This window comes from Paramisgurnus dabryanus, chromosome 9, assembly GCF_030506205.2.
Source record: "Paramisgurnus dabryanus chromosome 9, PD_genome_1.1, whole genome shotgun sequence".
Taxonomy (NCBI): domain Eukaryota; kingdom Metazoa; phylum Chordata; class Actinopteri; order Cypriniformes; family Cobitidae; genus Paramisgurnus; species Paramisgurnus dabryanus.
In genome coordinates, this window is record NC_133345.1 from 13,607,031 (window position 1) to 13,622,025 (window position 14,995).

Below are 14,995 nucleotides of genomic sequence, written 5' to 3' on the forward strand. Positions count from 1 at the left end.
TTGAGAAAGATAGTAACTCCTATATTAGGAAGTGAGGTAATGGCGGAAGAGATGGGTGTTTAGCCAATTCTTAAAGACAGCTACAAAGTCAGCAGTTCGTATCGCGACCGGCAGATCATTTCGCAGTTGTGGAACAGCTCCTGAAAAGGTACGCGCTAGTGTTTTTTCCCTTTTTGAGATGGCACCACAAGCCGTCGCTCGGTGACAGAGCGCAGAGATCGGGAGGTTACATAATGCTGTATAAGCAAGTGAATGTATGGGGGTGCTGACCCAGTGGTGGTTTAAAGGCCAGGAGCAGAGCTTTAAATTTGATGCGAGCTGCTATAGGAAGCCAGTGTAACTTGACAAAGAGAGGAGTGACGTGCGCCCTAATCCACCTTTGGTGTGGACATTTCTTTGGGACTAGCTTGAACTATCTGAACAATGCATATATGCTGAGACACTAAAGATTGAATTATAACAAACACTAGCATGATTCAACCGAACTAAATAAGGCAGGTGAGAAAGCACCATAATGGACCAGACAGCTCACCTTCAGCGTACTCCTGATAAGCTTCAAAGATGGCTTCAATGCCCTGCCACCTGGGAGCGGAGGCCTCCTCCTCCTCCTCTTCGGTTTCATCCTCTTCTTCACCATCCTCAAATTCGTCCTCTGCTGGGAGCTCCTGAAAGCAGGGCGGCGGAGGTCCACGCTGGCCGTTGGTCTGTGATTTTGAGCGGCCCGCTGTGCTTTGAAGCTCAGGAATGTTATAATGCACGGATGAATCCACCATGTGGTTCTGCTCAGAGATGACTGAGGCACCACCTGACAGAGAGACATTTCCAGAATTAGATTGATTTTCATTAGCAATTCATGTCTGCACTGCGAGTCAGTTTTGAGTATGGAAGCCATGAAATAGGGAATGAAAAAGTACCTTTGCTCTTCTGCAGGGCTTTTTGCGTTGACTGTAGCACAGATTCATGAAACTGCTGAGCAAACTCCTCCGCTATGAAACTTTCCCATGGTCTGATCTTTCCGTTGACACCGGCAGAGCTCTCTTTTGTAAACAGAGGTTGTCGCACGCTACTCAGTAGACTAGAGGTCTTGCCTGGTACAGTATCGATGACTTTCTTATCAGATAACACGACAGGCAGGGAAACCTCTTTTGGTCTCAGGGGGTCCGGGCTGGAGAGGGAATCCACGGTGGGTGGGGGCCCAGACGCAGAGGGGACAGGAGTGGTGGGGCGTTCGTTTGTCAGTAGCTCATCAGCTTGGAAAGGGGAGTGAGATGACTGGTCTGCAAAGATCAAGTAAGAGCGAAAAAGTATTACATACAAAAATCTTCTGCTTGCTTACTGGTGTCAAACATGAATTCATAAACAAAACAAGTTATTTTCATCTTAATATCTAATAAACAATATCTGTGAATCACCAAAGACAATAATTCCCATTTGTTAATTAGTGTCAATAAAGCACATTCAATTTAGTGTGATTGATATAACACGCAACAGTATATTAATTGAACACCAAGTGTTTCTGATCACTGGTGATGTAGTGCATCAGCGATCAGATCCTTTTTGGTGGTAACGTGAGCTGGTACGGAGCAAGTGGCAGGTCTGGCCGAGCGTTCGCCCCACCTTTGTCTATGTGGACACAGTGTAGACTGACCTGAGCACAGGGCTGTGGGGCTCCCACACAGGGGCTGAGGGTTGTGTCTGATGCTGTCCAGAGTCACACTCTTCTGCTTGATGGCAAGCAACAATTCCTCAACCCTCTCATTATCTGAAACACGTGCAAGGGACAGATTAGCATGGGAAAACATTTTGTTGCTTGTAGCACGTGTTTGGGGCAGCTGTGTGTGTAGTACGTACCTTTTCTCTGCTGCCGTGTAATGTGGTTGAGGCTGAAGGAGGTAAGGAAGCGCTTCTTGTCCTCCAGCTCAGAGCTGTTGTTCATGTCCTCTGGGGTAAAGCGGGTGCTCAGCGGGGCAGAAATGGGCCGTTTGTTTTGTATGGCCGGCGGGGAGGGACTCCTCTCTCTTAGCATACGCCTCCGCTTTCTCCTCTTGACCTCCATCAGCTCCTCTCGATGAGCCAGAGTCGTCAGACCAAACATGCACAGAAACTCCACCTTCTGCGAAGAGGGACGAAGCCATTTAGGATCAAAAACAGGATCAAGTTCAGATCAGCAAATAGTGGAACTGACAGCAAATAGTCCAACTCTACGTCATTGGTCTAACTATGCGTCACAGTGTTTATCTGAAAATGCACCAGAATAAAGTTTATCTGTAATGGAAATTTAGTTTATGGAAATCATAATTACTTTACTATGTATTTTTAAATTCTTCTCTTATACACATTATACAGTAGGGTAATTTTGTGTCAAATCAAACCACATTTTTGACATTTTCCCAGCTTGAATATTTTGGACACTTTTTTCTGGAGAAAGAAATACTAAAATGATTAAGAAAATATTAAGGGGGTGGGGTATAATGTTTTTTTTCATGCATTCTGACATATTTACACAGTTAAAGAGTTGTATTCCTGATGCTAAACATGGAAAAGGTTCAAATAACCATTTGGACGCATGACAGAGTATTTCTGGGCTGAATGCACTGGGATTGTACGCAAGTATGTTTTTTTCCACTACTGAATCTGTTGTGTAGGCAGTGCAGGAAGTAAAGTGAAAGTCCTTATATGGACCCTGGTGTTTTAGTCATAGACTGTAAAAAAAGATGGACGACGCGTGTCGCCTCCCTCCATTGTAATGAATTGAAGCCAAAAATGTCTGACCATAGTCGCCGCCATGTTACGTAAAAACGTCAGTTTGGAGCCAAGGCATGCGCAGAAGGAATCGTCTGTGAAGCCAGAGGGGAGCTGCGGTATCAAACGCTCCCGCGACCAATTCAATCACGACACTCCCCGTTTCTATAGCAATAAATTACTAGCTAAAATGAAACTTATCACAAAAATGAACACTTGAACATATCAGCGTGATAACAACTACTTGAAAGGACCAAAACCATCTTTCGTAAAGTTTTATTGGAAGTGTAAAAAATTTTCAGATTTAGAGCAGAGTCCCATTTGTTTAAATGGAGAGGGCGGGTTATAACTTGTACTGCAGCCAGCCACCAGGGGGCGATCAAAAAGCTTCACTTTTCAAGACTTATGAGGCACACCCGGTTTTAGTGCATATAATAGGCACTCAATATTACCATGAGATTAGCAGAAAGCACGTGTGTTATGTGACCTTTAAATGCAATAGATGAATATTTATCGAGTTATCCACAATGCAGTACTATCTATACACTACTCACATGTAACTGATGGTAGCATAAATATCCAATATGTATTTTTTTACTTTAAAATAGTTTAGAAATATTGTACTGCTTTGGACTACAAAGCTCAATGTTTCTTTTACTAAAACACAATTCAAATCAAAAACTGTAATATTGACTGTATGTCTAAAGGGGATACTGAAGGGCTCACGTTATATGGAATTATAGCACAATCATACATGCATGTGATTTAGAAAAATACGGAAAATACGGTATCTAATAGAATATTTTCTGTGGTTTATATCATTTAGTGTACTACAATAACTAATCATTAGACTATTAATACACTGTTTGTATTTCACTTCACTTGGTTTCCTTCCTTGGGTAGGGTAGGTGGGTTTAGGTTATGTCTTTAAGAGACTTTTGTAAGTTTGAAAATGCTACATAAGCCTACTAAATTTCATGTACCTGTATATGAAGTGTAATGCAATATGAAGAATCTAGTTGTGAACACTTTATTAATATAAACAGCCTTAATGAATGTGTTGCGTTTACCTCTGTGGAATCATCTAGTTTGAGGGGCGGCTGGTCTGCCACCCTCCTTAGATGAGCTTTCACCTCTTCTTCATCGCTCTCATCATAAGAGTCATCCAGGTCATAGTAATAACCTAGACAAAGCAATGAGTTCTCAATACAAACGATTTAAGCTCCACATTTACAATCAAATGTCCTGTAACTGTATGAATTATATGCCACTGATAATTTTTGCCTACGGCAAGAGAAAGATCGTTTATTTTTCCAATTTTGTGTAGCTGTCAAATGTAAAACTATCAATTATCCGCCACCCTACAACAAATAATGATCATTGGCACCAGTTACTGACCAAAAACCAATTCTTGTCACCCCAACCAAACATCTGTCTGTTTCTGAGCATCTGATGGTGTCGTTTTTGGCTGGTGCTGCTGTTTAACATCTACCTTTCTCTCGGGCTTCCCTGCGTCTTCTCTCCTCCATGTCCAGTTTGCTGACAGCTCGTCTGTGTTGCTGCAGGAACTCATCGTACACCAACAGGGCATCAGGTGCGAGACGTGAAGGACCCTGGGCGGCCTTAAATGACCCTCTGGGCTTAAGGCCCACACTCAGCTCTCCGTATGCACCAGACAGACTGAGTGGCGCCCTGTGCTGCTTTAGGAAGCTCTGGGTGGATTTCTCCAGATCCGCTAAGAAAGTGTTAGGCTCGGAGAAGCCACTGGGCCGTATCGATGGATATTTGTCCAGATCGTTTCTTTTCCGAGGTACCTCTTCCAGGTTTTCGTGGTTGAAATGTTTGGGTGGCAATACGGGAAGACGACTGATATCGTAATGAGCAAGGCCTGGGGGATCGTGTGAGGAGCGTCTAGAGTCGGTGGAGGTCTCAATAAGTGATACGGGGTTCCAGAGCGTAGTGGGTGGAGGGGCATGGTCTCTGTGAGGGTGCTTTGGGGAGATGAGAGGGGGCGGAGCTCCGAGGTGAGAGTGAGTTTCTCTTTCGTCTTTATCTCGATCTCTACTGCTTGCCTCGTGATGGGTTGATACAGGTCTATGAGGGTGTAAAATACTCTGTAAGTATCACTGGCACACACACACATCAGCAGTAAAATAAAAACAAGCACGAAACACTACTGATGTAAAATGAAACCATTTTTTTTTACCAATTTTTAGAGGTCTTGTGCAACCAGAGAATTTTACTACCTGTAATAATTTTGTTCCTAAATTCTCATATCAAATGTATTATGTACTAGGTGTCACAAAAATTGTAGTTTATCCTAATATTGTTATAAGAAGATAATGAACAATTATTGTAGACTGTATTGTATCGAATCCGTGCCCGTTGCCTAGACCAGCATTTAAAACACCTGATTCAACTTATCAGCCTACTTCCAAAATGGTAAACATGTTTCCCTAACAAGCTGATGAGTTAAATCAGTTGTGTTAAATAAGGAGACATCTAAAACATTCTTGAGGACCAGGATTGGGAAACACTGGCCTAGACATTTACCCTGCCTCAATTCTGAAATGGTTTTCTCTGATGTGGCACAGAATGGATTTGCCCACAAAAGTCTTATATTCTCGGCCTCATTCATATGTGAAAATAAATGGGATATGAATCGAATATGTGCATTCATGTCTGCAATGTAAGCAGACAGATCAGATATGCTTTTTTTTAAAGATGCATTGTACATCACTGAAAAAGCAACGTCATATGACATCAACTCAGGTTGACACCATCTGTGATCACAAGTACTTTCAAATTGTGTGTCTTGTTAAAGAATTAAAACATATATGTATAATCTTGTATAAAAACTGTGTATAAAACCATCTATTTACTTCCTCTGTGTCTTAAAAACAAACAAGTACGAGTGAAAGCATAGATATCGGATACGAGCCGCTTTTGTAAGTGGGTTGTCCAAAAAAATCTTTTTTTTGTGTACTGCGCGACTTTCGCTTCACACACACAAACATTCTAGCATTAAAACATCTTGCCTGTGTCCCTCCGTCTGCATGTCGCCAGTCTCTCCTGGCCTCCCCAGGTCCAGGTGCTGCTCCAGAACCTGCTGACGGAACTCAGACACCTGGTACTGCCGGTCCTCTTTCTCCTGACGTAACTTCCGTTGCCGTGCCAACCAGCGCTCTTCCTCATTCGAGCGTGGCAGCATGGTGGTTGTGTTCAAGGTCTCTCCAGGTCCCAGGTACATGCCGTGGGCAGAGACGAGGCTGGGCACAGGATGGTGACTGGAGTTTAGGGAGTGGTGCAGACTAGGCTGGATGGGCTTAGGGGTGGATTCTTTGGTTTTATCTGGGGGTAATATTTAATAATAGTTATTGTTTAGCAGCACAGAATGGTGTGAAAGATCAAGATTATGACATGACTAATGTTTTTGTCTTTACACAAACTAATCATTTATGTTCTGATTGGTTGTCACATTAAATATACAGGTATGTATGTTGAGCAGAGTTTTGGACCTTGGATATGCTTCATCTAAATATGAAAACATGTTTAGCCCTAGATCAAAAGGAAATCATAATCATAAGCCTAGTACATTGTTTAGTATTACAAAAATTACTGATGTCTACAGTTAAATACATATCCATAAACAATAATGTCGGCTAAAAAAGGCGGCTATATATGAAGAGTTTGGTTCCAAAACGCAATAAATCCATTTTGACAAATTTCGGTAAAAACGTGTTTTCTATACCAAGAAAGTGTCAAGATGAAAACCACTATTTTCTGTTACAAACTTTCACATAGCATCTTTAGGTTATAAAAACATAAAAAATTCAAATCCATAACTTGATTTTCAAAGATTTTTTCTACAAAATGCAATAAATCCATGACAAGTTTTTATTCAAAATGCTATAAATCTATTGAATCAATAGCCTATATAAATGTGCATTCATCTTTGCCATGTTATATTCGTTTAGTTGACTAGTTGTACACACTAATTAAATATATAAACATTAATGTCATTAATCAAAACACTTACTTTGTCATATTAAGAACACTGTCATTGCTGCGGCTATACTTGACGTCGTCGCTTAACGTTTTTCACAGCGATCAGCTGTTAAATGTTTTGGTCCTGCTCGATTTTCGTTGACTTTGAGTAAAATTATGCAAAGTTTTTCATAAGATCCCCTGGTGTCAATGTGTTATCATGACAGAAACTTGATGCTGTCGGCCCGGGCAAACAAGCACCCGTCTCATAGGGGTGCCTGTTGCGTAAATTATTAGATGTTGATGACTTACGTTTCTTTCCCGTCACAGAAAACCACCACAGGTTTATCAATGCTATTAAGTATTATTTTGTTTTTGTTTGTTTGTTGATCACGAAGTACAAAGTAGATGAGGAAAACTAGGACTAATTTCTGGAACGGATTTATTGCGTTCTGTAAAAAAGGAGGAGTGGCGTTTATTGCGTTTTGGGAAAAAAGATGACGGAATAACGCAGCGGATGTTGGATTTTGCGAAAATTAAGAATTTACTTTATAATACCGACCTGATATAATACTGATTCTGGCAGTAACAAATTTTTTTCAAAAATGGCGTTTATTGCGTTTTGGAACCAACTCTTCATATTCTTTAACGCTTAATTAACAGCTTCTTTTCCGTTGTTGATTTTGATGTGAAACATGGCTGGGACTTTTTGAATACACTTTAACAAGAAATCCAAGATGATCCGTTTTGTTTTGACACTATATTAGCATTTTAATCACAGTCTGCATCAGCTGCAAGTAGTTCAACTAAAGGCACATGAGGGTTGTGACGTACCGGCTCTGTTAGCAGTGACTCTGTCGTCTGTCGATGCCCTTATTGCATGCATGTCCAGATACTGGCTCTCCATTGCCTTCTCTCGTGCCACCCTCTCCTTCTGGCGCTCCAGTTCTCTCTCACGTTCTCTTTCCCGCTCCCTTTCTCGCTCCAGCTCTTTCTCTCTCTCCCTCTCTCGTTCACGATCTTTCTCTCGTTCAGCCTCTCGTTCGCGCTCTCTCTCGCGCTCTCTCTCTCTCTGTCGCAGCTCATCCTCCATCTGGAGTCTGTGGAAACACAGATACTCGGTTTGTTCGGGAATAACATAGATATGCGCTTCAGACGTGTTTCTAGAAGAGTAGTGTGGTGCTACCAGATGTTACTGTAAAATACACTGCCACAGGGGCGTCGATTTGGGTAGGGAGGCTAGGGAATTGTCCCTACCAATATCCAGGTAGGATATGAATTGTCCACAGCAAAATCTTTGACCAAACAATTATACATATATATATAAAACCACTGATGACCATATGTGCCTTGTGTTTTTATTCATTACTTATTTTATTTAACATTTATTTACCCAGTGATCATTTTTCACAACCGCGTTCTGTAAAAATAATGTAGTCTGTGGTACACAAACCGTTAACAGATCTCGTTCTCCGCAATGAGTCCCGTCTCTGTAACCCAAGTCGCTAATGGGATTCTCTTTGTCTTTCTTAAGTCCCGCCTCTCTAACCCATATTGCTTTAGGATTGGCTTTGCCTACTCATTGTCTGACGTAGGCTGCATTTGGAAGTATGAAGCGCAAAACCGATGTGCATGTCATGATTATGCGTGCTACCGGTGGTGAGAAAGAAAAAACATTCTTAGACCAACAGTTTTACAAAATATGTTGTGTGACATGTTGATTCAGGGACAATCCCATATTAACTAGATGAGTTGCAAATTTAAACTGTGTATGTCTGGATTTGTTTACAATATATGTACAGTATAGACGGTTTCATCGGACGCATGTGCGCTGATGCGATGCAAGTCTGGATCCGAACTTTACTTCCGGTTTCATTTTTTTAATGGTCTGACTAGTTGCTAAACTGATCTCTTGAACAAATGGCTTGTCGAAAATAACAAATGTTTTGGTTTCGTAGGTAATCTACACGTTGTTTTTTTGCTTGTTATATAAATAAACTATGTTTAAAGTCCTTTTTTGTTATTTATTCTTAGCAGAGTTTACCGGAAGTTACATGCAGACCACGACAGCCGCTTGTTTATGTTGTTACTGCTGAAACCGTCTATAGTGCACACTGAGATGTCTGTATGTGTTTAGCAATTATTTTTTGTATGGACATGCTACTCCAAACACTACCATGGCACTTGTTTGTGTAATCTGTGCTGTTACACACCTCTCTGACAGGCGTTCGGACTGCAGGCTGGATAACGTCGGGTGGCTGATGTCTCCAGGATAACGGACCCCTGGCAGGTGCATGTGCACTGCAGAAGGGTGTAGAGGTGGAAGAGCACCCCCTCCAGAAAGTGGATAAAATGGCGATCTCAGCGCTGACAGACAGAATGGATCATCCATTCTGAGAGACAAAGAAAGACATCAAATTCAGTGTGTCATTAAAAATCATGTAATTTAAAGACGTGCATTATTTTTATCATTATGTAAATGTTGAAAAGGACAGTTGACCCTTTCTGTCATTTAATTCTGTCCTTATTCTTTTGTGTTTGTGCACCTGTAGTGTGAGAAGGAGGGGTGGGGCAGATATCCGGGGTGGTAATATGCGGCGGCCGCGGCAGCAGCGGTAGGATCCAGTCCCAGTGGCAATGAGGGCATGCGAAGCTCTTCCGCCGTGGCATATGGACGGAAACCTCTCAGGTACTCCTCTGGAACACCGGTTGGAGGCACAGCATGGGGCATCTGACGGGGCAAACTAACAAAGAGACAAAAAATCAGACGTCAGTGGAACAGAGCTAGTAACACCAAGAAAAGAAAAGCCTTGGCTTTAACAAGCTTGTTCAAAATTTAAAGGTGATTTAAGAGTTATGGTCAGATTCTCTTGTTAGCCAATCAGAACCAGAGCAGCTGTTGATATTGTTGATCTCAGAGTACCAGGAACATAAAATCACCACAATGGCAACAAACAAGCAAAGCAAATAATATTTATAAAAATAATATATTTAATGAGACACACAAGAACCAATGATCGTCTTTTATTTGGTAGAGACTGAGCCTGTCTGCCACAATTTTAGAGTCTACATAATCTTACAGTGCTGTTTACATTCAAGCCTGACTAATTGATCTCTAAACTAGCTTAAATTCAAATAGTTTTCTCTCACAAACGTATCATTGTGCATCAGAAGACATATATAAACTCACAGTATACTTGATAGCTGGATGTTTTAATAAAAAATCAGCCACTATTCAATACTTTCCAAAGTGAGGAAGAGCCAGGATATTATTTAATAGAACTCTAACAGTGCTCAACGGAAGAAATCTAGTTAAATACGCCCAGGATGCTATAAGGGTAAGTAAATTATGGCATCATTAGACATTTTAATGTTTTAATTCTCTTGTAAATGTGATGTCACACTGATAAAGCCCCACCCACAGCCACTTACTAACAAACCATAGTTTCCGCCCCTCAGCAAGTTGAACGCTGTCCACCATATCTCAAAGTGAGCCGTCTCAGACTGTGTTCACAGGAATCAGATCTATTTTAACTGTTCAATGTCTCTTTTGCTAATGAAATGATGAGCAGTAGCTCATTTTCATTTAAAGGTACAGACAAATAATAGGTGCCCTTTAAATTTCATTTGGTGATTAAAGCTAGGATAAACAATTTCCAGGAAACGCCAAAACAACAATGGGACATTTGACTTCAGAAAGAGAGATGGCTAATGTGTTTATGTACAAAAATGGAAAAGAGACACAGTATTACTGGATAAACAAGGGTTATAATGAAAGAAATCATGATCAGACAGAGGCTAGGACTTACATGAACAGGAGAGATGTTAAGAGAGCAGAAAGGTCGGAAAACAGACACAGAGGCCAATTTGATTCTGCTGAATTGTGAGTGACATTGGTTTTGCAGTTTAACAGAGGTCAAGATATGTTATTGTTATTATACTAACTGTAGTAACGGTAACACTGTTGTATGCATTCTTGGACAGTGTGGGGAAAGCAAAACTTACTTTAGAGGCTGGAAGCGTGAGTCTTGCATCACAGACGCAGGGGTTAGGGCAAATGCATAAGGGTTTCCGATCAGGTGGGCTGGGACTGTGGGACCCCCTTTCTCTTGGGTAGCAGAAGCCTCTGAATTTAGCCGGTCCTGTCTGATGCCACGATTCCCAGACTCAGCCTAAACAGATGACAGTCTATGTTAAAACTTTGTCTTAAAAAAACACTGTGCATTGTCAAAAGTCCCGTTATTTTAATTTTAGGAACAAAAGCATTTTCCAAATGCAAACATGTAAATGATCAACTCCAAAATGGTTTAAAAGATGTTTTGACTTAACTCTTTATTATAAGAAGAAATCTTAGAAATTGGCAGCTCTATCACATTTAAAAGTATTACTTTTTTTTTACAATTTCTATCACTATTCACACCAAAATTCCTCTCACTAACAGAAGACACTATTGCCGCTTTTCCATTGCATAGTACCCCACGGTTTGGTTTAGTTTAGTTTGGGTCGGGTCAGCTCACCTCACTTTGGCGTGGTTAGCTTTTCCATCGAGTTTGGTATCACTTCGCAGTGGGAAGTATTATAGGCGTGTCGTTATTGCGCTGCATACTGCTGTCACTTTTGGTATCAGCTCGGGTCACTTGGAACCCCAACAGAGGTGGTACGAAAAAAAGTATTGGGTACTACGTACTGCACCCAATGGAAAAGCTTCCAAAAGTAAGCTGACCCGACCCAAACTAAACCAAACCGTGGTGTACTATGCAATGGACAAGCGCTATATGTACTATGATAAACCGTGTAGAGAGAAAGTAAACTTTACACCCTCTGCTGGTCACTGACTGCATTATACTAGCAGCTCTACACAGCCCCAGGGCGAAATATCTTTGTGTCAGTATTTCTTAACTATATGCTGGTGACAGCAAAAGTCTATCCAAAATTATCCTAGGTAATGTGTGAGGTTAAAATCTATCCATACATAAATTGCTGCTGGCCTGTAGGCTTGCTTACTGGGAGACTGCTGATAATAGCTATACACTAGTGCAGGTGTCTCCAACCCTGCTCCTGGTGAGCCACGTCCTGCAGATTTCAGTTCCAACCCAGCTCCAATACACCTGTCTGCAATTATCAAGAAACCCTGAACACCTTGATTAGCTGCTTCATCTGGGTTTGATTGGGGTTGGAGCTAAAATCAGCAAGATGGTAGTTCACCAGGAGTAGGGTTGGATAACCACGCGCCCCTTTGCACGTGCATTCAAAATCATGCCCGTTCTGCGGACACAGCTCTTCATGGTAGGCGGCGTAAGGCGTTAAAGATAAACATATTTGCACTAAATGCTGCACAAAACGATTTGACTACACGAGAAGAACCATACACATATAGCTATGACACGCAGCTCCAGGAAATGTCTTAAGGATATATTTAAATTGCTGTTCTTCAAATCTTTTCAGGTATTTTCATGATAATAAAGAATATTTATAATGATTATGTATGACGAGTGTTGCTTTTTCAAATGATCAAACTAATAGTTATTTCAGATCGATAAGGACTTACTCATCAAAAGCCGTAGTACATGAAATAGCTGTGAATACTATCGGCTGTGCGATTTAGAATAGTTATCGGCGACGTATTATCAGTGGCGGCAGGTGACTTCTTTTTTCAAGGGTGCACAATGTGAAGTTCATCACAACATGTATGTAGCCCATCATGTGTGTGGTTCATAATTTCAAAATATGTCTTTGGCGCATCTTGTCAAAATAAGTGCCTGCTGCAGACCCGTCTAAAGGGTTTATGATAAAAGAGACGCCCGCATTTGCCAGCGTATCATTTTCAAAGTGAAAGTGATTTTGTTCAGTTAAATAAAGGTTTGCAACGAAGGTTTTGCCCAAAATAGCATAACCCTAAACAACTATAGCAACCAACTATAATCAAATTGATTTTTTACATGTATTATAATAAGAACATGTCTGTTTTATATTTATTTTTGAGTATTGTTGTGTTTGAATATTGTTGTAATGTTGTTTGTGTTTAATTTAATTCGCTTATTACGAAAGACAGACAAATGTAATTTTAAATGTCTTATATAGTGTTGTAATGGATTGAAGGCCATTATGACGGGAGAAATTGAGTGGGCCATAATAAAGTGGAGCGAGACATTATAAACTGTGATGTCAGAGAAGGGAAGTGTTCAAACACAAACCTCCAATCCAACAAAACAATGATCAAAATCTATATTTATTTCCTTTAATTTAACTTTAGAGACCAATATTTTCACTTTCACAAGTTTTTCTTAGTTCATTTCTCAGAGCCAGTAAAAAGACTTTTGTTTGCGACATTAAGACACAGCAGGGCCTGCATTAAAGCAATTCATTTGAACATGCGGTGCTGCTGCCCAGCCGAAACTCTCCAGCATCTGTGTGTGTGTGTGTCAATCATGAAACATAACAAAATAGCAGGCAGAGCATTCAGTAACACCCAGTGATCACTTTCAAACCCTGACAATACATTATGTTGAATGTTAGTGTAATACTTGTATTAAAACACACTGTTTGCCATGATTTGTCAGTGAAAATAAGGGGCAGATCAGGTCCCCTGGATGAGAGCCAACATGATTTCTATAAATAATAAACAGCAGTCTGTCAGGACGAGTGTAGAAGTGGCCACTGGCAATACAAAACATGGATAGGAGGGTGACCATAACCTTTAATCCAAGCACACACAGACACGCCTACAGACACGCTTATTTAAAAGCTGCACGCAATTGTGTCAAACATACAAGTCAATGTAAAGTGTGTGTGTGTTTGTGCACATGTGAGCGACTGCAGATGTAATTAAATAAAGCTTTAGTTTGGTACCTGGCTTTTATGTGTGTTTCTGTGATTTACCTCTCGAACAGGTCGGCCCTCACTTCTCCACATGCCGTTGACAGTTTTGGTGGGAGCGATGGTAACCACAGGTGGGGTACTGGGTACACTGTGACCCCCGGGAGGCACTATAACTGGACCCATGGGGCCACGCTTCGGCGTACTGACCGGTGAGCTGTGGTTAGTGGCCGGGGATGAGACAGGAGAAGATTCGCTGCTAATGGATGACACTGTTGAATACAGAAAACAGACAGTGAGTCATGCATTCATTTACCTCAGGATATTGTTCAAACAAAGGTCTTGGATCATGCATCTTTAAATGAACATGCAAATATATTGTCCTAAACCTGCATGACCTCTCCTGGCAAACACAAGATGAAAAATATAACAAATTAAATGGGATTTTTAAAGCCATCACTCTAGTAAAAGAGCAGAATGAACATTTGTGAACATCCCTGTAAACACCCAGCTAAAGTCTTCATTTTTTGTGATTTACTGTTTTCTTAAAAAAAAACATTCTGTGAAAAATAAGCTTGATATCTTTAAAGGATTACTTCACTTTTCATTTACTCACCCCAATGTCATCCAAGATGTTTATGTTTTTTTTGTTCAACTAGAAGAAATTAATTTTTTTAAGGAAAACATTCCAGGATTTTTCTCCATATAATGGACCTCAACAGTTTAGAGTTTCAATGCAGCTTCAAAGGCTCCATGTCACACACACACACACACACACACACACACACACACACAGGTCTTTTCTATGAACCTCAGGCCTACTGAACCACATGCACACAGGGCAGATGGGCCTGACACACCATCTGAGTCCCTGCAAACTGGTGTGTTCTATGACATGCTAATGATATTCAAATCTAATCAGTGTGATATGTCTTTGCAAGCTGTTCTCAGAGGAAGCCATATCCATATAAAGATGAGAGGCCCCAACACTTCCTGTCATGCTCTAAATGCCACAGAAATTAACATATTTTTACACTGCACACAGACTGAGTGCGTGTCTATGTGATTAATGTGCATCTCTGTGTTCTCTGCGGTTTCCTCTATGAAGCCACCTCTGCCCACACACACACCTCAAAATACACAGACACGTGTATACAACATCACATCACTCCACAAATACACATACCTTGAAGTACACAGGAATAAACATATACTACATCCTGCCCCTTTACACACGCACACCCCTCAAAATACACAGATACACGCATACAACATCCCATCCCTTTAAACACACACACACACACACACACACACACACACACACACACACACACACACACACACACACACACACACACACACACACACACACACACACACACACACACAAACACACACACCAGTCTGCATTAGAACAGCATCATCAGCATTTAATTAAACAGCCCCGCTT

At 41.0% G+C, this 14,995-nt stretch overlaps 1 protein-coding gene across 3 annotated transcripts in view; it reads right to left on the minus strand.

The window, feature by feature from the left end:
- Positions 1-14,995, minus strand: part of gse1b (Gse1 coiled-coil protein b) — a 174,372-nt gene that overhangs the window by 4,373 nt on the left and 155,004 nt on the right. For 2 of the 3 annotated variants that reach the window (XM_065275759.1, XM_065275760.2), the window contains 12 exons: positions 13,609-13,817; positions 10,735-10,901; positions 9,276-9,473; positions 8,943-9,122; positions 7,564-7,829; positions 5,781-6,093; positions 4,235-4,836; positions 3,813-3,925; positions 1,852-2,113; positions 1,649-1,762; positions 915-1,277; positions 533-805 (listed from right to left, as the gene is read on the minus strand). In XM_065275759.1, coding sequence (XP_065131831.1) covers positions 533-805; positions 915-1,277; positions 1,649-1,762; positions 1,852-2,113; positions 3,813-3,925; positions 4,235-4,836; positions 5,781-6,093; positions 7,564-7,829; positions 8,943-9,122; positions 9,276-9,473; positions 10,735-10,901; positions 13,609-13,817 — 3,060 coding nt within the window. The remainder of the gene's footprint in view (positions 1-532; positions 806-914; positions 1,278-1,648; positions 1,763-1,851; positions 2,114-3,812; positions 3,926-4,234; positions 4,837-5,780; positions 6,094-7,563; positions 7,830-8,942; positions 9,123-9,275; positions 9,474-10,734; positions 10,902-13,608; positions 13,818-14,995) is intronic. The other variant, XM_073815714.1, reaches the window with a different exon arrangement.